Below are 22,904 nucleotides of genomic sequence, written 5' to 3' on the forward strand. Positions count from 1 at the left end.
TCAGAAAGACAGGGTGATATTTTTCCTTTTAAAATTATATATTAAGTAATCTCTACAATGATTTAGAGTCTCAGAACTGTCACTATGGAATATCTGAAAACACACAACCAGGGACTTAAAAATCTGTGATGCCCTTTGGACATGAATGCTTTCATTTTGTTCTTCTGAAGCAAATCTCACATCTTTGATATTTAGGCCAATCTTCAGTGTGTCGTCAGCAGGGGTTTTACTTCAGGGGATGAATACATCCCATACGTTTGTAGCTCTTCCTGTATATTTATACCCTTCCCAATAGACTCTTCAGCAAGAATCAGGAGATCTGATATAAGGTAAACAACACTGGATAAAAATAAATTTGGCTATTAAAAAACTGGATTTTATGTGGTTTTATTTCTTTGGAGAAAGGAGGAAAGAAAGATCAGGAACAAAAACTTATTTTTTTTCAATTGACCTTTTACATCTCAAAAAAGGGCAGAAGCCCAATTTAGAAGAAATATCTCTTTGTAGGTCATCTTTAATAAAAGTACAAGATTATTCTTCTCCTTCATCACACTGTGTATCACACCAAATGACAGCATTTTATTTCCTTTGGGATGGCAGAAATAAAGTAAATGGAACAGAATGAGGACACACAATAAATACTCTCTAACATTGTCGTTTGGTTGTTGTTGTTTTTTTTAAGAAATAGAACTGTTACTATACAACCAGTCCTTCAATCAATTGATAAAGGGATCTTTTCTAGCCTACATGAATTTACTAGTATTTTACAGTAATGCAAGCAGATTTCATACCTCTTGGTTAAAACAATTGAAAAGAAACAGAAAAGGAGTTTAAAAAAAATAACATATGTTTCAATAACATACTATAAAACAGCCACATGCCTCAGTGTTTCTGTTAGGATTATCTAATGGTATATTTCATTAAAGATTTTCTTAATATATTGGTACAATATAAACTGCTCCATATTTCCATATAACACAGATTTTAATTCCCTATTTGATAAGCAGTATAAATAAGGTATCTTTCATTGCTTCATTCATCTACTATTTCATAGTGGAACTTAGACAATAAAGAACTAAAACTAAATGTGAAGCAGATAGGTATTTGAAGAATTTCAGAGACATACAGATTTTTGTTCAAATCAGTAGACTATTTAAAAGGAAAATGTGATTATAATTTAAAAAAAAATAAACCAGGGAATTAGATGGGGCATTACAGAAGCATCACAATAACACAGAATCACAGACTGCAAAGTCTGAAGGCCTGGAAAGTATCAGAAGAGCCCAGCTGTTGAATTAAGAGAGGATCCAGAGACAGTCAAGCCTCTGATCTAAAAACTCTGATCTACAGGATGTCAACTGGGTTACATGCAAGAAGTGAAAAGTATACTGGTAGGATACTTGTCCATCAAAAATAACCTCTAATACACCTGCCTACAATTCAGTTTTATCTCCATAGGAGATACCCTCTGACAAAAGGCAATGAGTCTGACTCAGCACAGGGTGCTACAGGGTGCTGTAGTACCAGTGGGACGGCAAACAAACCCCACGGGTGAGTGGCACATCTGGCTTCCTTGGTCACAGCACCCCTGACAAAAGGGAAAGAGGGCCACAGACAGGATCAGTAGTTTCCCAACAGATCTGCATTTGCTAATTGGTGCTCCAGAATTTGAAAATTTGACTTTTTGGAAGAGGAAAGAAGGGAGGGGTCATTACTATGAGTGCATTTCTTATGCTAATACAGTTGGGAAGGGAGGATTGGAGGAGATCCTCGAAGGAGAATCAGAGCCACCTGTGTGAAGCCTTTCAAATGAAATTTTGTTTGTGGTTTTCTTCAAGGAAACAAACTTTCTGCAGTAAGTTGACACAACTGTTAGTAAGTGAGGTTTTACCCACTAGCAGGTCCCAATCAAAGGAAAACAATTACAAGAAAGACTACACACCATACAGAAAGTCTACTGAGAGAAGCCCGTTTTCAGCCACTGAGCATTGAATCTTGCAAGCAAAACACATTTAAAAAATGTTCCATAAATCTCACACAACCGCAGAAACAAACAGCTGTAGACTTCATAGGTAGCAGCTTACCTCTGTAATAGATATTGCAAAGAATACAAATGAATACAAATCATTGCTTTGATACAACAGAGTTTGTATGTATAAGCCCAGCACTGTTATTCACTGGGTAAGACGGTCCATACGTTAACAACATGCTGTTTTATACGGCCTCTTGATTCAGTCTCCGGACTAAAACCACATTTCTTAAGTAGAACCACTATCCCGAGTAGAAGAGGGTTGAAGAACCTATTCCTCATGTAAAGATCTTGCAGAATTAAAGACCATTAGTATGCCAATGGTTATTCAGTCATCTGTTAGGTCCTCCAAAACTCCCCGGGAAAGCTGAAGAATTTCTACTATTTTCATTCTCCACATCTTCATTACTAGCTACATGCATCATTTGACTCCTTGTCTAGCAAAGGGAATTTGAATTTATTTCACTGCTTAGCTGCAGAAAGTATTTGCACCTCAAGCTAAAAGGCCCATAGCACTTCCTCTGTTTCTATAAGAGCTATTTTTAATGCACAAATACAGAAGGTCACGATCCCAAAGGAGTTCTCAAGGACAAAATGAAAAGCAGGGCAGAGCGGCTGGACAACACAGAAGAGACATATGAAGGGAACTGTATCAGCAGAAAGGCTGCTGACTCATGGAGGAGATGCCCTATAAATGACAGTACAGAAAATACCTTCTATTCACATTCCAGTTCATACATTTTTTGGGTTTACTATCCTCTTCATATGTCTTACTCTGACTAGTATTTATATGCAACGATTCATAGGACACCAGTAGTGGTATAGCCACAATGGTTTGCAAATCTAAGTGACAGAAAGATTATCGCTTTTGTTAGACCAACTTGTATGGTCATTGCTTGCTTTTGTAAACACAAATCTTATTTAGCTGTTAAACCATAACCAAAAATAGAAATAGTTGGAAAGGTCAATGGTTTGTTTTGTACTATTTACAGAAGTGGCAGTAATATAAAATGTATATAAACATTCAAGTGAAAACTCTGGTGCCCAAACTAATGTTAGCATATGAGAATATACATTCCAGCAGTAAATCCAGAAATTGAACTTCAACTGTCATAGTCACTTTGTAAAGGCTAAATCAAAAATATTATTGATTTTTCTTTCATAATGGCTAGAGGTCATTTGACTCTTAAAGTCACTGACACTTGGAGACACTCAGCACTTACAAGAAGATAAATTCATCGTCACTGAAACATGTTAAGCAATTTGATTCTTTCCCGAGTTTAAGCCATTTTACTTAAAAGAAGATGCTAAATATAACACATGACTGATCTGAACCTATACGGCATCTCTGTATATGTGTGTGTAAGATATATAGCTCTTAAGTGATCTGGTAATCTATGGGATATCATCAAGAAAGAAAAACATCATAGTAATAGAATGATACCTCTGCAGAACAATTAATCATTTTCTTCTTACACAGACACTCACAAATACACAGTAATACATTTTCTATGATTATTTTTGTGTCAAAAATCAGACCAAGGAAAGGCAGTTTACTCAGTGCTGATGGTCCCATATGTTTTAATTACTCTACTGTAAACTGACAAATATTGAAACCAATGAATGCAATTACCTATAAGGAGTAAAATATTCTTTATCACATCCATTGAGAGGAAAACAAAGGACTGACCTTTTCAGAAACTTTTTTTAATAGGCTAGGAAAGGATCTTGTGAGGGGATGTGATGCACAGATTTTGTATACACAGATAAATGTTTTCGAATGTTATTTTTCTTAGACATTAAGCTGTAAGTAGTGTTTCAGAAACATCAAGGGAATTCTTTCACAGGTGCTTAGGACCATCTTACAGTGACACACTTGGAAATTATAGCTGAATGAAACAAATTACCTTTTTTTGTTCTCATTTTAACCAGAATGTCAACTAAGCACTTGCAAGCATTTCACAGGCATCACTTGAACTTTCCATATTCCCATCCAACTGAAGTCAATAGCAAATGTGTTATTTCAACAGCCTTTACCAGTACGTACTATTAAATAATAATAATTAAAAAACTATTTACAATAATAGAGGAATAGCCATAACAGAAATTTGTTAATCTAAAACTAAATTATAATATTTTTTTAAAAAGTAATGGAGTTATCAAAAGCAATTTACCCTTTCCAAAAGAAGTCTTAAGCATAATGGAACATTATACAAAAGAAATTAAAGGAAGGTAATAGACTTATTGATAATCAATGTAGGTTTATGGAAAAATTTTCTTGTCAGAGTAACACGATATTTTTCTTATACAAGATTACAAATTCAGGAATAGTACTAGTGATGATCAAAGAACATAGTAAGATCAAAGAATATAGTTCATATTTACCAAACAGTCAATTCCAAGCTTGGAAGAAGGAAGAAAAAGACAAAAAATCTTGGGAAAATCTTTGGAACTACACAGAGAGGTGCTTCCATTAGAAATGGGAAGGTTGTGCTACTGTTATACACGACATTGCCAAAACGCAGTACTGAGTCTACAACTCAGTAAGGATGCTGATAAACTGGGTAGGTCCATGAAAAGGCACAGAAATTATTAAAGGACTTGAAAGATGCCCTTTTACCAAAGACCCAGGCACTCAACCTATTTAATACAGCCAAAAGGCTGATACGCTCTACGTACCAAGGTGGGAGGAAAACTCAATGCTACAGGGCTTTTTCAGTCTAATCTAATGTTCCAACTTTTATCATTGAGGGTAAATAACTATTCAAACAATTTATATATTGGCAAAATTCTTCATTCCTGTACTTCTTCAACACAAAACTGAAAAGAAGGAAAAAAAAAAAAAAAGAAGAGGCAGGAACCCGTAGTGATGATGCTACACAGGTCTAACTTCTCTACCCCAGACATTCTCCCAGGCCTCAGGATAAGTTTAGTGATACATCAGTAAAATCTTGATATTTTGTCTTACCTTTCTTTGTCTTTTAACCCAAACAGAACTAGTTGGCAGAAATCTCTATAGAACTGACTTTTTCAATTAAGACACCTATAAGTCATTCAAAAACCATTCATACAAAACACATGTGAGTAAAGTGTGCTAACACAAACAGAGATGCAGAATAACTGCCTCTCAGAAAACAAAATCAACCTCTGAAACAAAGCAACAATATCAGGGATAAAATGTTTCTTAAGTCTGGTTATTACGACCATACCAATTTTTCCACCACAGACTAGAAAGGAGAAAAGAACGACTTAGCAAAACAGGGTTGTGAAAGTACAATCCTGTTGCCTCAGCTGGGGTTCTGATCACAGAGCACATTATAAATATCACTTAACAGATAATTCAGAAGTAGTGCAGAATACAATTCAGTACCTCATATAGAAGACTTGAACCCAGTCTATACTGTGCTACCTGTAAATTGGTACTAAATATTACACTTAAATTTTCAGAGTACTCTCTTATGGTACAATCAAAAAAAAAACAAAACAAAACAACAAAAAAAACCCCAAAAAAACATGTGATCATATCTAAGTGGGGCTCCTCAGCCTGTGTGCACAGGACGTGAATAAGAAAAGCGAACAGAGCTTGAACTCCCTCGATCCCAATAAATTCCAGTTGCTAGTGAGAACAACTGGGACTGTGTACATTCAAGGCATTCATTAAAATAACTAATAAGGGATTGAAGTGGACTTTAGGAAGACCCAAAACAGCTTAAAGGAAGAGCTGCTCCTCCTCAAGCTTGATCCGACCATCACTTACCACATCCATTTACCAGGATTCATTACAAGAATCATAGAAAGCGTAAAGCATGGAGTACTTTCAAAACAGAAATAGTAAATATGTCCTCTGGCACCCAGCAATGCAGCTCAGCAGCTCAGGCAGAGCCCCTTAACCACACACATCCTGTGGGTGAGCGCAAGACTCATGGAGGTAACACGGGAGAAAGACTTACCAGAAATTGTAATAGTCGGAAATAGTGTAACTGCGTTCTTTTAAAACCATGTCAGGAAGCTGATCCTTTTGAATTCCACACAGCCAAATGTTTATGATTTAGAGCAAATTTAGGAATATGTTTTTCATTTACAGCTTACATGACACATTGATATTAGCGTTGGAGACCATTTGCCAAGAGAAATTACAGGCGAGGTTTCAGCAGTTTGTCTCATGAAAAAGCTGGCACTTGTCTGTCAAGCTGCCTTTTATTTTGATTTTGTTTTCAGGATTTTTTTTTTTTACTAAGTTTATGATCTGATTCTGTAAGGTTTGCAAAACTCTAGTTAAAAGACATTCCTAATAAACATTTTGTGTTAGTCATGAGGAATGTCCATATCCTTCTCAGCAGAAGCTGCAAAAGCCACTCAGTAGCAAGGCAAAATAATTAATTTCTGGAATGCCAGGAATCGTATAGTATCAGTAACCAGAAATAGTTTAAAGACTGAAATACATAAAATACCTATCGATACTTTCTGAAGAACCTTCTTTGGTTTTGCCTACCTTTTGATAAACTAAGAGAAAGGGGCATTTATTTTCCACATAGAGAACAGAGTGACCAGAGAATTTATAAAAAAATTACTTATTTGAAATCTGTCAGCCTTCTGAACGTCATTGATCATCATGACCATTGATTTATACACAGTGTTGGTACTCCTCCCGGACATGGTCAGGCGCTTGACGGGAACAGAAGATAGATGAGCTTCCAAAAGGGGCAGATTCTGAGCACATCTTGCCCAGCCTACTACTTCTTTATAGATTATTTTCCATTAACACATGGAACAGAGGAATTTAATTTGTGTTGCAAGAAGAGAAAGCAGGGGCAATTATGCTCCATCCTAGTGAGTGTCACCATGAAGGAGAGAGCAGTGCTGAAGAGCTGAATATAAGCTTCAAATACTTATTTCTGCCTGGGACTCTTCAGAGCACTTCCCCATCACCATGAACCTGAAGATCTCAGGCTATCAATGTGTTCACTTTCACAAAAAAAGCCACGACTAGGGAGGGTTCTTCTTATTACAGCATGAGGAGCCAGGGCATGCACAGGTTGCCAGATGCTCCAGGGAGCTTTCTGAAGACGAAGAGTCTCCTTAGCAGGGCACCTGATGACCACACCGTACCTCAGAAGTGACCAGAATTCAGACTCAGGCTCAAGAAACACTCTGTTCATCTCTGTGACAGGAGACACCAGAGGTCTCGTATGAAGAATGATGCTGCAGCAATGAAGGACCATGATCATCTTTCTTGCCTGTCATGGTTACCACAATGCAGATCTGGGGTGGTCACCCTGTGCCTGGGCCTGTCCACGTTCCAGACAAGCACAGATACTGTCGTTTTTCTGATTAACAAACTTGCAGCATGCTCTTTTCCAATCCAATCCCATGATCACAGTTTGCTTTGGCCCATTCTGCCATTAGGTCTCTGCTACTTCACAGACAGATGAACATGTCCCGGCCCAGGTCTCAAAGGGCCTCAAAGAGGGTTTTGGAAACGTGCCCCATTCCCCAGTCAGCTCTGCTATTTCATCATGTAATTACAACCCAAGATGAGACTGTAAATGGTCACGTGGCTACATTTAAGAAAAAATACTCTGCATGAAAAAAAGAAATAGCCATTTGCTGAGCCACTGATGCCATCACAGCATTAAAAACTCCAAGGGGAGTTTTATTTATTATAAATAAATAAATAATAAATAAATAAATAAGCACCATTAATTGCTATGCAAGTCCTGCACAGCTCTGGGTTGATGGCCAGAACTGGATGAGTGTTGAAGGACGGAAGGCTGAGAGCAGCACCCACCTGCACAGGCCAGTGGTCAGGCCCCAGGTTTGCTGGTCCTGAAGGCAGAATTAATGAAGATGGCTACCAAAACAGCTCCATTAGCTGCAGCTCTGAACACATAAGGATACGGAGGCAATGGATTCATAAACACAACGATGCAACTAATGCACTCCTAACCTTTGCCTAAGGGATTGAACCTTTTAAAAATACAGCTGATTTGATCTGAAAGCTCCTTTATAAATACTTCAGACAGTTCAACAGGCAAAAAAAGTTAAAATAGTAACACTGTATCTTAAAAAAAAGCTTATCATAGAGATACTATGGCAACTCAGGGGGAAAAAAGGAAGTGAGAAAGAATTATGACGTATGTGGAGAAAATACCGCCACCACTGCAAAAAAAAGAAACTATATTATTGTAACAGATTATTATTATTGTTTCTTCTTATTCAAGGTAATATTTCAGTGTATCTCACATCTGCATTTAACCTGAACAAAAACACATTCAAAACCAGTTGAGATCCAAAATGAGCAAGAAGAAAGCACACAGATTTCAATGTTGAATTCAATTGCCACACTGTTGTGCCAGTTGGAAAATTTATTTTTCCTTCCTCTCACTTGCATCCAGGACAGGCAGAACACTCCCATCCTGGGCCTCAGTTTTCCTGACATTTGAAATGTCAGCGTAAGCTCTGCTTTTTTACTTCCCTGCCCACCTCTTCCCAGCTTGTTTAACTGCAGAGACTGGCCTTTGGTGATGGGCCACTGTTTTGAGAGGTGGCAGAGGAAGGGACCATGAAAGGAAATTTGCTTCAACTAACACCCAGATTCGGTAGTCACGTCTCCTTTGGTGAAGTGAAGAGATAAAACAGAGGGTACCAGGCAGTGGGGGAAAAGACACAAGTAGGAAAGCATAAGCATTTCTGCCAGCCTTAACTGTCAGTGTACAAAAAGTTGTGAAGAAAAAGGTTGAGATAAAAACTAGAAAGTTTTGTAGTATTTACGATGATGGCAGAGGGGACAATTGGTCCTGATGGGAAAGAAAAGAAAGAAATGTGTGACTCTCTAGTGAACTGAGTAACATAAGACATGGAAAATATACAAACACAACAGAATAGGAAACACAAAGGGGTACATAACAGGGGGATGTATAACAAAGCAGAGTCAAATGCAGCTGAGAAGAAAGAGAAACTGACTGTCAGATAAAAAGAACTGAAGAGGACAGAGAAAATAATGTCCACAAAGAAAGCAGCAAATGAAGAAAATCTATTTGCGGACAGACATTAGGGAACTGTGGTATATTTTAGTTTCTGAATTTTTTTTTAAATCTCTCTGTTTACTACCATAATTTTAATTTTGAACTTTTTTCCTCCATAAATTGTGGAGCCATATGGCAGAATGAGCACTTTCACTGTCACTGTCCACCACTGACATTGTAACTAGAGTTGATGCTCAGAAATATTTAAACGTAGGAGCCATATACACTAACCTTAAGACCACATGTAGGCTGCAAGAAAGGAGACTGACAAAGGTAGGGAGAGTCTTTCCTTTCTGACACCTTATGTATTTTAAATTAATTCTTCCCCCCTGTGTCCCCCATACCTCCTTTAAAATTCCTCAAATGTGTATTATGCATAAGAGCTAGTTTTACCACAGAGGCCTGCTTCAGCATGCTTTTGATATTAGCAGAAGTTCGGTTATAAATACTAAGCTGATATTTTTTCCAGAGGAAAACTAATATCTTGAAACTTGGTCCTTTGAAGTATTCAACTGCTTTTTCATTACAAAGCTACTGCGGGCTAAATTTGCAAACCCTTCCTCCCAAAAAATAAAGTGTTTTTCCTGTCAGGACCCTTAGCAAATACATACAGAATACAATATGGAGAGTAAGAATTACAAGAGAATAAAAATATATACAGCCTTCTCAATAAAACAGATTTGTTCATAGGAATAATATTTAAGGATACATTTTAAATGTTGCTCTGGTATAGACAGGCCTTTTTATTTGATGATCTGCAAATGCTATTTCAGGGGAAGTTTAAACATTGATTTAAGTATCGTAATAGAAGCCAAACATCTTATTTTCCTTGCAGCCTTCTTGCTTTCATTTTCCACAATTCATTATAGGACTTTTTTCACATTATAAAAAGCATAACTCCTCAGGAAAAGTTCATATTTAAGTCAGATTCTGGCACTCTTAAGAACAATAAGGACATATTTTGACAGCCTTACTCATACAAATACTGGTCTAATATCATTAAAGACAATAAAAGAATGACATAAATAAGATGTAGCTCAAAACAAATAAAATTTTAAACATACATGTTTGTTTGTGTGTTTATGTGCATACGTACATGTGTGTAAACAAAAAATCCACCGAGGACTGCTGTAGTTCATTAAAACACAACCTTAACTTGTCTTCTGATATACTGTTAGTAAATGTATTTACTTTTATTAAGATGACCTGAAATTCATACTGCAATGAAAATCCTGACCTTTCAGAAACTAACCATGACCACATCATTAATCTGCCACCCAAAGCAAAAACAGGTTTGTGAAACCTACTCTCAGCAAGGTAAAAATATGTATACAAAATTGCTATTTCCAACATTTCAAGGTCATGACAAGGTGCTTTTTAGGTGAAAATTCTTCCTTTATAATTCTTTTAATATGCATTTGCTATAAAATCATACTTCTACACCAGCCTCTTTCCATCTCCTTTCAGCAGCACAGTGTCTGTGCCTTCTGTAATCAGCAAGGATTCACATGTGGTTTTTATCGCATGTCAGTGCACATAAAGAAACTGCCACTGTTTAAAATGTGTTTACAAGCGGAAATGAAATTAAATCTGAGTGGCTCCCATTGCAAACTGAACAGTTCATTGTTATAGCAGAAAAACTTTTAGCAATTAAGCAGTTGGTCTCTTACACCGAACCACACAAGATTGTGTTCAATTATTAGGAACAGAATTACTTAAAGCATTTCTATTTATTTATTCTCTTTTCACTTCAGAGCACAAGAGTAAAGCAACTCCTATTTTAAAGTAGCTGAGCTGTGCTAAAACTCCAAAAACTCATTACTGAAAGTTATGTATCAGGTTCCACTTTAAGTTTACTATCGTTCAATCTTTCCTCATAGACTGAACTTCATGGTGTGCTACTGCCTTATAATGCTTGTCTGTTCCCAAAAGACTGTAAACACATCCAGAGAAACTTCATTCCTAACTCTCCATCTGATTCTTTTTTTCAGGATTAGCTGTAATTGCTGTATCTCCAGTACTTTACACATAGTTATTGAAATGATAACAGCTACCAGTATTCAGCAACTCCATCTTTTAATATCCATGGAGGCTTTGCATGAGTACAGTAATTTACCTTCATGGTAAACTGAAAGACAGCAAATGAAATTATAATGCTAAAACGTTACTTACACTGCAATAGCTGCTACGTAGTAACGAGAATATCAAAGCCTACAATAGTACTTGAGAAAACAATGAAATAACTTAAAATGTACTACTACAGGTGAATTCAATACCTAGAAATAGCATTTGTGCTAAAATACGGCTATAAAGCCTCCACTGAAGAAATGGCATTTCACTGGCACCAGGTCTTGAACAAACGCAGAGTAAGATACAGTCATTACTTACTGGTTTAGCGTCACATCTAGGATGAAAGATGATCCGAAAGCATCAACCTGGAAGCTGGCTCGAGCAATGTGGGTAGACTGCAATATTGAAAAGACTGGAATTAGTATTCAGCCACAACAAAACCTATCATAAAATTCTGTGAATGCAGAAAGTATTTTTACTATTTAACAATACACCATTAACCAAATTAAACGGCATTGGAATGGAAAAAGCAGTCTATGACAATGAATAAAAGATCTGTTTTCTGAATCTGCAAGTCTTATTCAAGAATTCCCAGAAACATAACCTGTGACTGGGAGGCTCTGCCTTAGTTACCCTCCATATCTTAACCCACCCATACTGTAGGAAATGGCTCTTCTCTCTGAAGTTCCATTCTGGGCAAAACCTTGAGCAAACACAAGCAGAAAAGTTTCCCTGGCTGATACACTACTCGAACCTTAACCTGACTCTGGACACAGGCCGGTGGAGAACGAGTGAGACATTACTGGTTTCGTCAGAGGCATTCACAAATCTCACCAATGTTACCTGAAAGAAACTGTTCATTCATATAGACTGTTATTTAAGCCCCTATAGTGAGGTGACAGCAATGGGCTAAAATCTGATTAGCTGCATTTTCAGTAAATCTCTGACTCACCAACCTGTAACCCATCTCCTCCAAAAAAGCCCCAAAAACTTGAACCCCCTGAGTAGTCACTAAAACCAAAGAAAAATTAGTGCTAGAGAAACATTTGTTTCTTTCTTTCTTTTTTCCTTTCCTTCTTTGCCATATATTTTCCATGAATTAATTGCTTTCATCCAGTCCTATAGAGAAAAAACATGGGAATACTTTGCAATTCACAATCTGCCAGAAATAGAGCATTTATTCTAGTAGTAGTGGAAGAAAATACTCTGCTATCCGATGGAAATACAACAGTTGTTTCTAGACCTGAAAACTCCCAAGAAACAGAACAGCCATGTTATTTAACTAATTAATAAGAAAAGCTACTTTCAGACATTTTGGAGCAGTTTCAACTCTGTTCTTATGTTCTTTCCATTGAAATCTGCACATTAAGATTTGAAGCATGTAGACAGAAGAATCTAAGAGGAAACACTGAAGAACCTCTTATAACTCTAAACTACACTTCTCTAAATAAATACAATACAGGATAGCACAACTGTAGCAAATGATTTATTGAAAACTCTGGGAAGCACGGGGCAGGATGGGATAATGTGAATCATCAAATTCACTCTCTCTAAAACTACTGGCAGGCTTTCAATAGGCATTAAATCCAGAAGAGTTGAGAACACCAGTTTCCCTGGAAAAGAACAGCAACAAAGAAACGGAAAGTGGAGGGAATCATGACTTTTTTGTTTATTATATTTATAGCTGCCCTACAGCAGAATCTTCTTTTTATGTCTACATATATAAGCATGAGTATTAATAAATAAGAAAAGACAACAACCATGACTATATATTTACAAAGAGTTGATTCGTAAAAAAAACCAAAGGTCAGGACAGCTTCTCTTGTTAGGGCATGCTCAGGCTGAGTGCCCTCTATAAAAATGCCTAGCTGTGCCACTGCAGTGAATGGGTACACAAAATTGCATGATGAGAAATTCCAGATATTTACATTACAGTTTAGAAGGATGCAATAACTAGAAAGCTTCTCAGAAGCCCTCTCAGTAGCTGCAATCCACAGAGTCAGATAGCCTTCTAGCTATCCCCATTACATCTAAGCTGCTTTGTAACACAGATCACAAGTCTTCGCTACGTGTTTCTTTTAAGTTCTGGATGATTTAAAGAGCATCTCTTTTGAACAAATGTGTAATCTTTGACCAACTAACTGAATATAACACATAGTTTACCTTATCTGGGTAAATAATCTCAGTGTTAATTGCCATCAGTATTAAAAGTCTACTTTCTAGCTGAAGAAGCCTAAAAAAACCAAAAAGGCAGTAATTCAGTAATTTCTTCATATCACTCATTTTGTTCCCTTTTTAAAATAAAGGGATTCAAGCTAGTCCCAAATGACCATGACACGGCCAGCTGGTACCCGTAAAGCCACAATGGATACCTACAGCACATAAACCCACACCTAGGGCTACCATTCAGATATTTCTGGACAGTAGCAGCCAGCACAACCACATATACAGCAAAACAATCATCAACAAATTATCCCATTAGCACGGCCATTTCTTCTCCAACTCTCTGGCAACAGAGTTTGCTTTGAATGACTTTTAAACTCCATCTTCTCTTGCTATATGTGAATTTTTAGGCTGCTGCTCATAAGCAGGATGTGACAGGCCAAGAACCAAGTAAGTCACTGGGGACCAACACTAGTTTTGTTATTGCCTTGTTCCACTGCAGCATGTTTGCTAACCTTAACTAATTTTCATTTACCTACCTGCACTGCAACAACCACTGTCTGACCAAAGGAGCAATGGCAGCCCAGCTGTTCTCTTTTCATCATTTACACGATTAAATGCAAAGAACATTTTACAGAACTTTATTATTTCTGTTTGTTAACAACATAGCTACATGTGCCACCATTTAGATCTGCATACACAGTATAACCAAGTCTTCTATATGAACATATACCAAAAGAGAATTTGTCAGTAATGGAGAATATAAAAAGCCTAGCTTAAATTTCTAAATGTACATATACTAAATGTAGCATTTGTCATTCAAATGTACTGACCTCATTCACTACAAAGGCAAAAATGACTAAGTTTTTGTTGTTGTTCAGTCTAGTTTTTAACTGCTAGGTATATTGCATCATATTGATTTGGTCTGGGAAATCTCCTCCCTTGAACATGCCTCTAAGATAAACAATTACAAAGCTAATGTATTTCTGAGGTGACCCTGGACCAAAGTTATTCCCTGACAGAGGCTGTTAATGTGGATTTAAGGGAGAGAATGCCTATTAATAAATTAAGAAAAAAAAAACAACTACACAGATGTAACCACCTTCAAGAAAAGTGGTGCAAACACCAAAAGTTCACTATTAAGTTTAAGCTCAAGTGCAATCAAGCGTATCTCAGGTGTATCTCAAACCTGCTGAGATACCAAGATGCACATTTTGGATAGACAGACAAACTCAGACCTTTCCAGAAAATGCAGCCCTTCGAGACTGAAAGAATCCTTCAGCCCTGATACGCAACTGTAGTACACCACAACACTGCATACTGTGAGCTGCTGCTGAAAACAGACAGTTCTGACCCATCCAAAACTGCATGCTCCCACCTGCAACCCCTTGCCAGCTCATGTGACTGCCCAGAAAAGTCAGATCAGCATCAGAAAATTAATCATTATTTGGAGTGGATCTGTTTTCTGTCAGACAAATAAGCTGATCCAACTAAACTGTATAGTCACACCATGAGTAGATGTGATAGAAAGAATCTGGAGAGGACATGAAAGAGAGAACAAAGAGGAAGACAGATTCCCCTTTTCTATGACAGATCTCATTCTGTGTAACAAAAAACTGCACCTTAAGAGCACTAGCCACTACATTCTTTAGGATAACAATTCTTCTGAATATCTGGTTAAAAACCACAAAATAAACGGATTTTTAAAAGTCTTGGCTCTACAATACTTTTAAGCACATCTGCATGCTCAGTGAATAGGTAACATGGCCAGCTCAAAGGGAAGCTTAGATTCATGCACACAGACCAATAAAAGAACCCAAAGAAAAGAAATAAGTACTTTTATGCCATCTATACCATCTCATTCAAGCAGAAGTTCAAGAGAAAGACACCGGCAAGGGCTCCTCTCAACCACTGAAGCAAGACAATCAATTATGTCATTCAGTTCTCAAACCAAGGAACTTCCTCAGAAAATTCGAGGCTTTTTCAACAGCCATAGACGTGACACATCAGTGGCTGACAACTGAGTCATAAAAGGGGAGTTCTTGGAGGCCAGGAGAGATGCACTCAATGCAGAACATGAGCAAGAGCCAGGAAAGAAGAATTCAACAACTTAATGGAAGAGTGCAGTGCCCATGCACTTGAAACAATCAAAAAAGTTCTTAAATTTTAATGTCATGCAGCTGAAGAAGGAAAATATCGATAGCAACTCTGAAATTAGTTGCAGTGCTTTCAGATGGCATATGAAGTGTACTACCCTGCAGGTGTCCCCACAGAAAACACTAAGAGCCCACACATTCAATGCAACGATGGGACAGCTAGCTTTTGTCGAAGATTGCAAAGTTTAGGCTTCTCAGTGAATGTCTGAAAGGAATAAAAAATGGAGTGGAAAGGATTCTTTCAAATCACTAAGCATAAAGCTATTTTATCTAAAACAAATATTAAAAGTTTGAATACTAGAAAAACAAAGTGCTACACAAACCTTCCTGCCCTACACTTTAGTGGATGCAATTCCAATTATTTTAAATCACCTGCCCTACACTTTAGGGATCAAAGCAGTAACAGAGGAGATGGGCAATCAGTAGCAAGGACAACTCTTTAATTATAATGTCTGAAACAGTCCCTTCAGTGCCTCTGCTGGGGATCAACCTTCTCCAGAAACTGGCCTAGAAGAATGGGCATCTCCAAAGGGAATGCACGTACATTAACTACAACCAATGTCTACCATTGCAGATCAATGGTGAGCTACATTGCATTGTACTGTAGATAACCTTAAATATGTTTGGAAGGTTCTCATTTCAAATATTTTAACCACCAGTGAAACACTTACAAGCTACGCACTTTCTTAATAAGACAAGAATAACATGAATTTTGAAAGGAAGTATTTTAGAAATTTTCTTCACATTATTAATAATTAGTTGAGTGTTGAAAGTAGCATAGTAACATAATGACTAATATTTTTCCCCGTTAAAATAAGAAAAAAAGAGAATTAAAAATATATTGTGATATAATGTGCAGTTCCTCATAATACATTTCTTACTTCTGTAGTATCCTGCATAAAGCACTTAAATGCTTTTCAGTAAGTGTTGCTCAGAGAGATAACAATAATTTCTATCAAAATAGATGAATGTTTTAAAAATTATAAGAAAATTCCATTTATATGCTTGCCCTTTGATGTAAGGAATTTTATATTTACTACTATTTATAACATTGTGATTTCTAATTAAAAGATTCTGATCAAATTTGTAGACTAGGAAGAAAAGCACCAAGAGAATCAACAGAGAAAAATAATACAGAATGTTATAGCACAAGATAACTTAAAAGCTGTATTTCAGAGCTTGTAAGAACAATGAGGTTTTATAGCAGACACTCTGGGAGTCAGTCACATTTACAAAATAACAGATTCCTTAGATATTAATTTAATTTCCTCCTTCTGTTTAAATAAGAGAAGACAAACCTCAGCTTATTAATAATCCTTTAAGTATGTGTGAAATGACTGCTTCTTAAGTTCAGTAAGGACGCAGGTAAGTCTATGGGGAATCAAAATAAATACATTCATGAAATGAAATTAAAAATATATTAACCTTTTTATGTAGATTTACCTAAAAAGAACTCTAACTGTGGTTTTGAAAACAATTATAACTTTATGCTACAGTAGAGGAACACAGTGCTAATTAGCATATGTATACATTATAAAAGGACAATTTTCAGCCTCAGTTGTGTTGCAATAAATCCAAGGTATACTGTTACTGTATCTAAAATAAGAAATTTGTTAAAAAACTTATGCTTCTACATGCACTGGGAAGGAGGAAAAAAAAAACTTCGCTCAGAGATAAAATTCAGAAATAAACCAATAAACCTAGGTCTAATAATAATAATAAATATCTCCAAGTCAAAGAATTACTAAAAAAAAAACCAAAAAAACCAATAAAACATAAATGCAATGTGATTTCCTCAGACCCTCTCTATTGCCATCCACAAATATCTAATTTTAATCAAAAGTTCAATGTCACTGAACTGGATTCACATTTTGCAACATATTAAAGAACTGCAAAAATCTCTTTTTTACTTTCCTTAGCATTCTCAAAGTATTTATAGGCACTCATTTACTATATTAATCATCATTATTTCCCATTTTTCATTCAAGCTCTCTCTTTTTATCCAATGCATAAATCTAAATATCTATGGGGCATTCTTTGGAGGGGAGGGGGGGGAGAAATTATTTAATGAAAAAACTGCAGAATAGAATCATGGTTTGATGAAACGGCTTTTACAGCTGCCTCTTCAGGGTACATTTAGTAAATAAGCCATTTATTCTGAGGAAAAGCTAGAAATAAGAAAAGATTTTAAGAGGTACATGTTTATTTTTGAATCCTGGATCACTTATCTGTTCTCCATGCCAAATGAGGGTGGAGCAGAGGGAGAGTCAAGCACCATCAGTCAGAGCGCAGTGCCATGGCCCAGTTTACTTTGGTGGGGTTTCACCAGCTCCCAGCAGATTAGGATCTTGACAAACTCGTAAACATGACCTAAAATAGCTTTTCTCCACATAAACATCATACTATCAATGAAATCAGAGTAAGAAGCAAGGGCTGCTTGTACCCCTAAAATTTCAGTAAATATTCTCCTCAATAGCTAAAAAAAAATAAACCAATATCTTTTATTATTTATTTGCAGTTTTGAAATCAGAGGCTGTTTGGATTTACTCAATATGGTAAATCAAGAGGGGTCTCCATCAATATGGTAAATTAAGACGGGTCTCCATCAATATGGATGAGGAGAACAGCACTAGGAGAAAGGAAACCTGAGCACAAACCGATGCAACATATTATGTGGGTATCATCACTGTGAATCCAATGCCTGGGTGGCAGCAGGGACCCTCCAGAGGTCCTACAGATACAGTGCTGAGCTCTGCTGGACTCAGCTATATCTCCTCATGCATCTTACCCTAGACCTTCACACAACACTCCAAAACCCTGGGCATCTTTAAACAGTTACAACAAAGTGACTATGTAGAAATAACTCTTATTTTCCCCTGAAAACCTCTCTTCTTGATCTTCCTCCTCCCCTCCACTTCATCTTTCTCAAAAATTCATCCAAGGTTAAATGACAGAGCAATGAAGACAGGAAAACTATCGAGCTGTCACTGCTAGCAAATTTAGCTCGAACTCCCATTTGATCTCACAGATCTAAAAAGACAAATTTAAGTAACTGAATGGGCAAGATGCTGCTTCCCAAGAGGCAATCTAAGACTTGTTTCCAGCTCCAGAAAAAAACCATGGTACCGAATCTTATATTTGCTGTGCTTTTATGTATAGAAGATTATATTAGTTTGACTTCAAGAAAATTTTAGTTACAAGTTTTGATTTCCTATGAGACTAATTACTGTGAATTCTGTTGTTGTGAAAGTCTTCATATCCCAGTGAAAGGAAGAGCTGCAAGAATTTTTGGAAAGCTGTACTCCTTTATCTTTTTTTTATTCTTCTGAAAGAAAAACCGCAAAGATTCATGTATAAAAAGTTACATTTAACTAATGTACAAGAGATCTTAAATATATCACTGCTGGAGCAAAACCAGAAAAATTGGTGACTGCTCAGCCTCATGGTTTTAAAATGTATTTGACAAGGTTGTTCACCAAAAACTAATGGCTATGATAAAATTGGTTATTATAAGGGTGACTAATAAAGTACTGAGTTACAAATAGGAAACAAAGGAAAGTCATGAATGAACACTTGTAAAGTTCAGAACAACTTCCTGCAATATTTCATACAAAAACTTTGATGACTATTGAAGATCACACTTCCAAAACCAAGACTGGGGAGCTGAGCAAACAGACTCACCCCGTGACACAGAGACACCACAGTTTCCATTGCCCTCCACGGTGACTGTAGGTTTCAGAGTCTCAGATATAACACAAAGAGCCATGCTAGATACAACAGTGGTAGAGCAATACATTCCACCTACATCACCAGACACCACAGGACTTCACTGTGCAACTATAGATGGTGAACCTACTTCCTTGTGAAGAAGCATGAGGTCAGAAGGAAAGGACTCAAACAAGGAAAATCTCTCTTCAATGAAACTCCCCCTCTACTGAGGATGCCTGGCAGTTTTGAGTGTGCAGAACCCAAGCAAGTCACTACACGAGCACAGCTGCAATGTGAGGTAAACAACTGACACACAACACATCTGCAGGGGAGATAACACAGGACAAGGGCAGAAACACACGTGCCATAAGCAGCTCTTGAGGATGAACCCATCTGGATGACTCCGTCATCCAGCTGTAGAGAGGACCATTGTCTCAAGGACACCATTTAGGCAGGAAGGAAAGCTCCACGGATCTAACAGTCAAGAGGACTGAAGGCATTTCCTTTGTTGAAGCAGATGGCGCCTTGAGGTCTTTTAAAGTTGTATGTTTTCCAAGCTCTGAAAGGAATCAATAATGTTTAGAGAAAGACAGCCTTTTCTGCATCTCTTGTAGGCTTCAGAAACGAAGTGAGTTCCACCACCAGAGCAATCAGCAGAAACTCTCCATTAACATCACCTTTACATTACAAATAAAGCCATCAAATGTAATAAAAAGAGTGCACACTAACTTTACTCCTTTATACAACAAGTATCAGTGACTAAAACCATTTTTCAGCAACACGATTACATATTTCAAACATTCTCAACTGGTGTTACATTTAGTTGATATACAGAAGAAAGCTTACCAAAAGATTAGCTTGTCCCAGTGGAAGTAACAAGCACTCTTTGACACCTAGAGCCTACCAACATGGCTAACTTTTCACGTAAATAGTTCTTGGGGAAGAGCAGAAAGTTTACAAACGTTTTGTCAGCACTTACAGGCTAAGAAAAGCTTGAGAAAACTTGCAGGCTCTTAGGCATGCCAATACATTGCTCAATCAACTCCATGGATAATACTTTTTAAATATGACCCACCCTCTACATTAAAGTATCAAAGTCCTGTTTAAAGTTGAAAAGTGCAAGAAAAGCACAATTCAAAACTCATTTTCTTCTTGAGAGAGCCTAGGAGATCAAAATGAATCAACATTTTTACTGTATATATATTCTGAAACAGCTGATGGATTTTTTTCATTCCCACAGAATTTCAGGGGCTGAAATACTCCAAGGAGATATTTCTGGAACAGACCATGTTCCTACATACTGCTGTTCTTCTGGGCCATTTCTGAGCTGTAAGTCAGGGCTGTAGCCTCCACACTCGCATACATCACATTTTCAGAATCAAGGCACCATTAAAAGGCATTCACCCACACAAACTTTTTCTAAACCTTGTACTAATATTACATTCTGGAACATGCTTTTTCTAAAGCATTGTCACTTGCTACAGTTTCCTGGTCTGGGAACATTCATTTCAATTTTTTTTAAAATCTAAAAATTAAAAAAATGCAGAGACAATTTGGTGTAGGTAGACAAATCAGAGCTGCTCAAATTACTGGAGGAATAACCAAATTTCACTATCTAACGGCAAATGCCCAGCAGCAATGTTGTGCTTCTTAACTTTAACTGGGGGACCCTCCTGACTCAACAGTTAAACACCTCTACATCATTTGCCACTCTCTTCAATTTCTACATAATCATGTCCTTAATGTCAGGTGATATCTGCTTTCCACTTGAACTTACCCAACCAGCCAACCCCCATCATGGAAGTGACAGGAACCCATCCTGTCCACGTGCTCAGCTCTTCAGCCACCTTTGCTGCTCAGCGCTTACACAAAAAAGTTTCTGGGGAAAACACAGGAACCTTTCATCACACAGTCATCCCATTAAAGTATTAAAAAGCTCACACAGATATAATCTTCCGTGCTCAAAGGTTTCCTATGCACTGTGTGAGACAGACATGGTTCCACACTTGGCTGTGGCTCAGCACAGCTGCCACTGCATGGTTCATCCCTGCAGCAATGATTTCTCCTCCTCAGATTAATGCAAATATTGCAATGGCTTCAGAGGAGTGCTATCAGGGAGCATTTGTGGCTATGAAGGGCGAAACTTCATCTGACAGACCTCTGTGATCCTTTACACACTCTAAAAGACATCTCCTCAGAACAGCATAAGCCATATGACACCCAGGAGGCCACAGGCAAGCCAAAGTGAAGACGACGACTAGAAGGGCTCAGAAGGCTTTCTTGTCTGAAAGTCAAGTTTAAAATAAATTAAAGGAGGAGTCAAAACTAGAGAGAAGAGAGTCACAATGGGAGTCACAGTGATTTCTGGAGATGTAAAACTTAGCTGTTTTGGTTAAAATAAAAAAAAGAAAGAAAACAAAAACCACAAAAAACCCAATGACAGTTTCCTGAAAATACATATTGAAAAAATATTATTTAGGGACCAAGAAAATGAACCATATCAGTAGATTAATTAGAAAGAGATACTGTGTAGAAGGCACCACAATCTTGTGTCCAAGAGCAGTGGGCTTGATCCTCTGATAGTACTGGGCTTTATCCTCCATCTCCAGACTCAGAAAACAGAAACAGGCCTGGGCTGGCAACCACATCCTCTGGCAATAGCCTGGTGAGCTCCTTCCCCTGAAGCAGAAGGGCAGTCTACCAGGGAGGAGACGCAGCTTTGCTCAAACCCATGGGGCCCGAAGCCAAGGATCCCCATCCCCTCAAGGGAGAGGAACCTAGCGGGAGGTGGCCGCAGTAAGTGGAAGGATCACCAACCACAGCAGAGCTATCCAAGAGGGAAAAGCACCAAAGCAGCGCTAGCCAGAAAGATTCACAATTCAGAGAGCTGAACCTTATCAGGCTTTTGAAGGTTTTACAGACTTCGGTTGACCTTTAAGCAGTGTTTGACAGGATAACTGCAATAATGTTTCAACAAGCAGAGCCCTAAGAAAAGTTGTTAGTCTTGAGTCTCTTAAAGACTGGTATAATTACTGAGACGACTACAAAGGGGACCTGCAGTACCAGCAGAATAATATAATGCCAGATCTACCATGACAGTGTTACATATACATCCATAATGCTCTTGTGGCAAGCGTTTTAGAGTGGATGTTAACTTCATATGTAGTCTCTCCGTAATTTCGGTAAATCTCAGCAAAATTTATCATGACACTACTTGGAATGCAACATGCCTAGCATCATGAATCCATTACAGCAGACCATTAGCCACAACAAAGGTCCCAAAACAGGTATCTTCAGTGAAACAGGGGCAGGAACAATATTCAGTTTGATTCTGCACCCAGCAGCACCAACACAGATCAGGAGTATATGTAGATATTGATTACCTGAGCTGGAAAGGACTTCTCTGTCAGACTTTGCAGTTATTACATTGATAGTGGCAACAAGCAAATGTTGGGAAAAATACATTCTACAAGGATTGTTACATCTGAGCCTTTAAGATACTTCATGAGCCTGTTTTATGAGATTAAGCCATAGCTTTTGCCATAGCTCTTTTTTCAGCTCTACTATGGCATAAGCAAGAGAAGATAACAAAACAAAGATTTCCCATGCAGCTCTTTGACTCAGAGTAGGATTTTCAATCTACATATATATATCTATATCTAGATCTATATATAGATATATACCTATATATTCTAATCACCCATCAAAATCTGACTCCTGATATGATGTTTCTGCAGCATGAACTCTGAAGTA

General features: G+C 37.5%; 1 protein-coding gene across 1 annotated transcript in view; it reads right to left on the reverse strand.

Moving 5' to 3' along the window:
• The window catches only part of ADAM22 (ADAM metallopeptidase domain 22), a 111,264-nt gene extending 97,372 nt beyond the window's left edge, over positions 1-13,892 (reverse strand). The window contains exons 1-2 of the mRNA XM_010190458.1: positions 13,827-13,892; positions 11,443-11,519 (exon numbers count right to left, since the gene is read on the reverse strand). Of these exons, the coding sequence (XP_010188760.1) occupies positions 11,443-11,519; positions 13,827-13,892 (143 nt within the window). The remainder of the gene's footprint in view (positions 1-11,442; positions 11,520-13,826) is intronic.
• Positions 13,893-22,904: the final 9,012 nt, after the last annotated feature.

Source organism: Mesitornis unicolor, unplaced genomic scaffold, assembly GCF_000695765.1.
Source record: "Mesitornis unicolor isolate BGI_N332 unplaced genomic scaffold, ASM69576v1 scaffold11688, whole genome shotgun sequence".
Lineage (NCBI taxonomy): Eukaryota > Metazoa > Chordata > Aves > Mesitornithiformes > Mesitornithidae > Mesitornis > Mesitornis unicolor.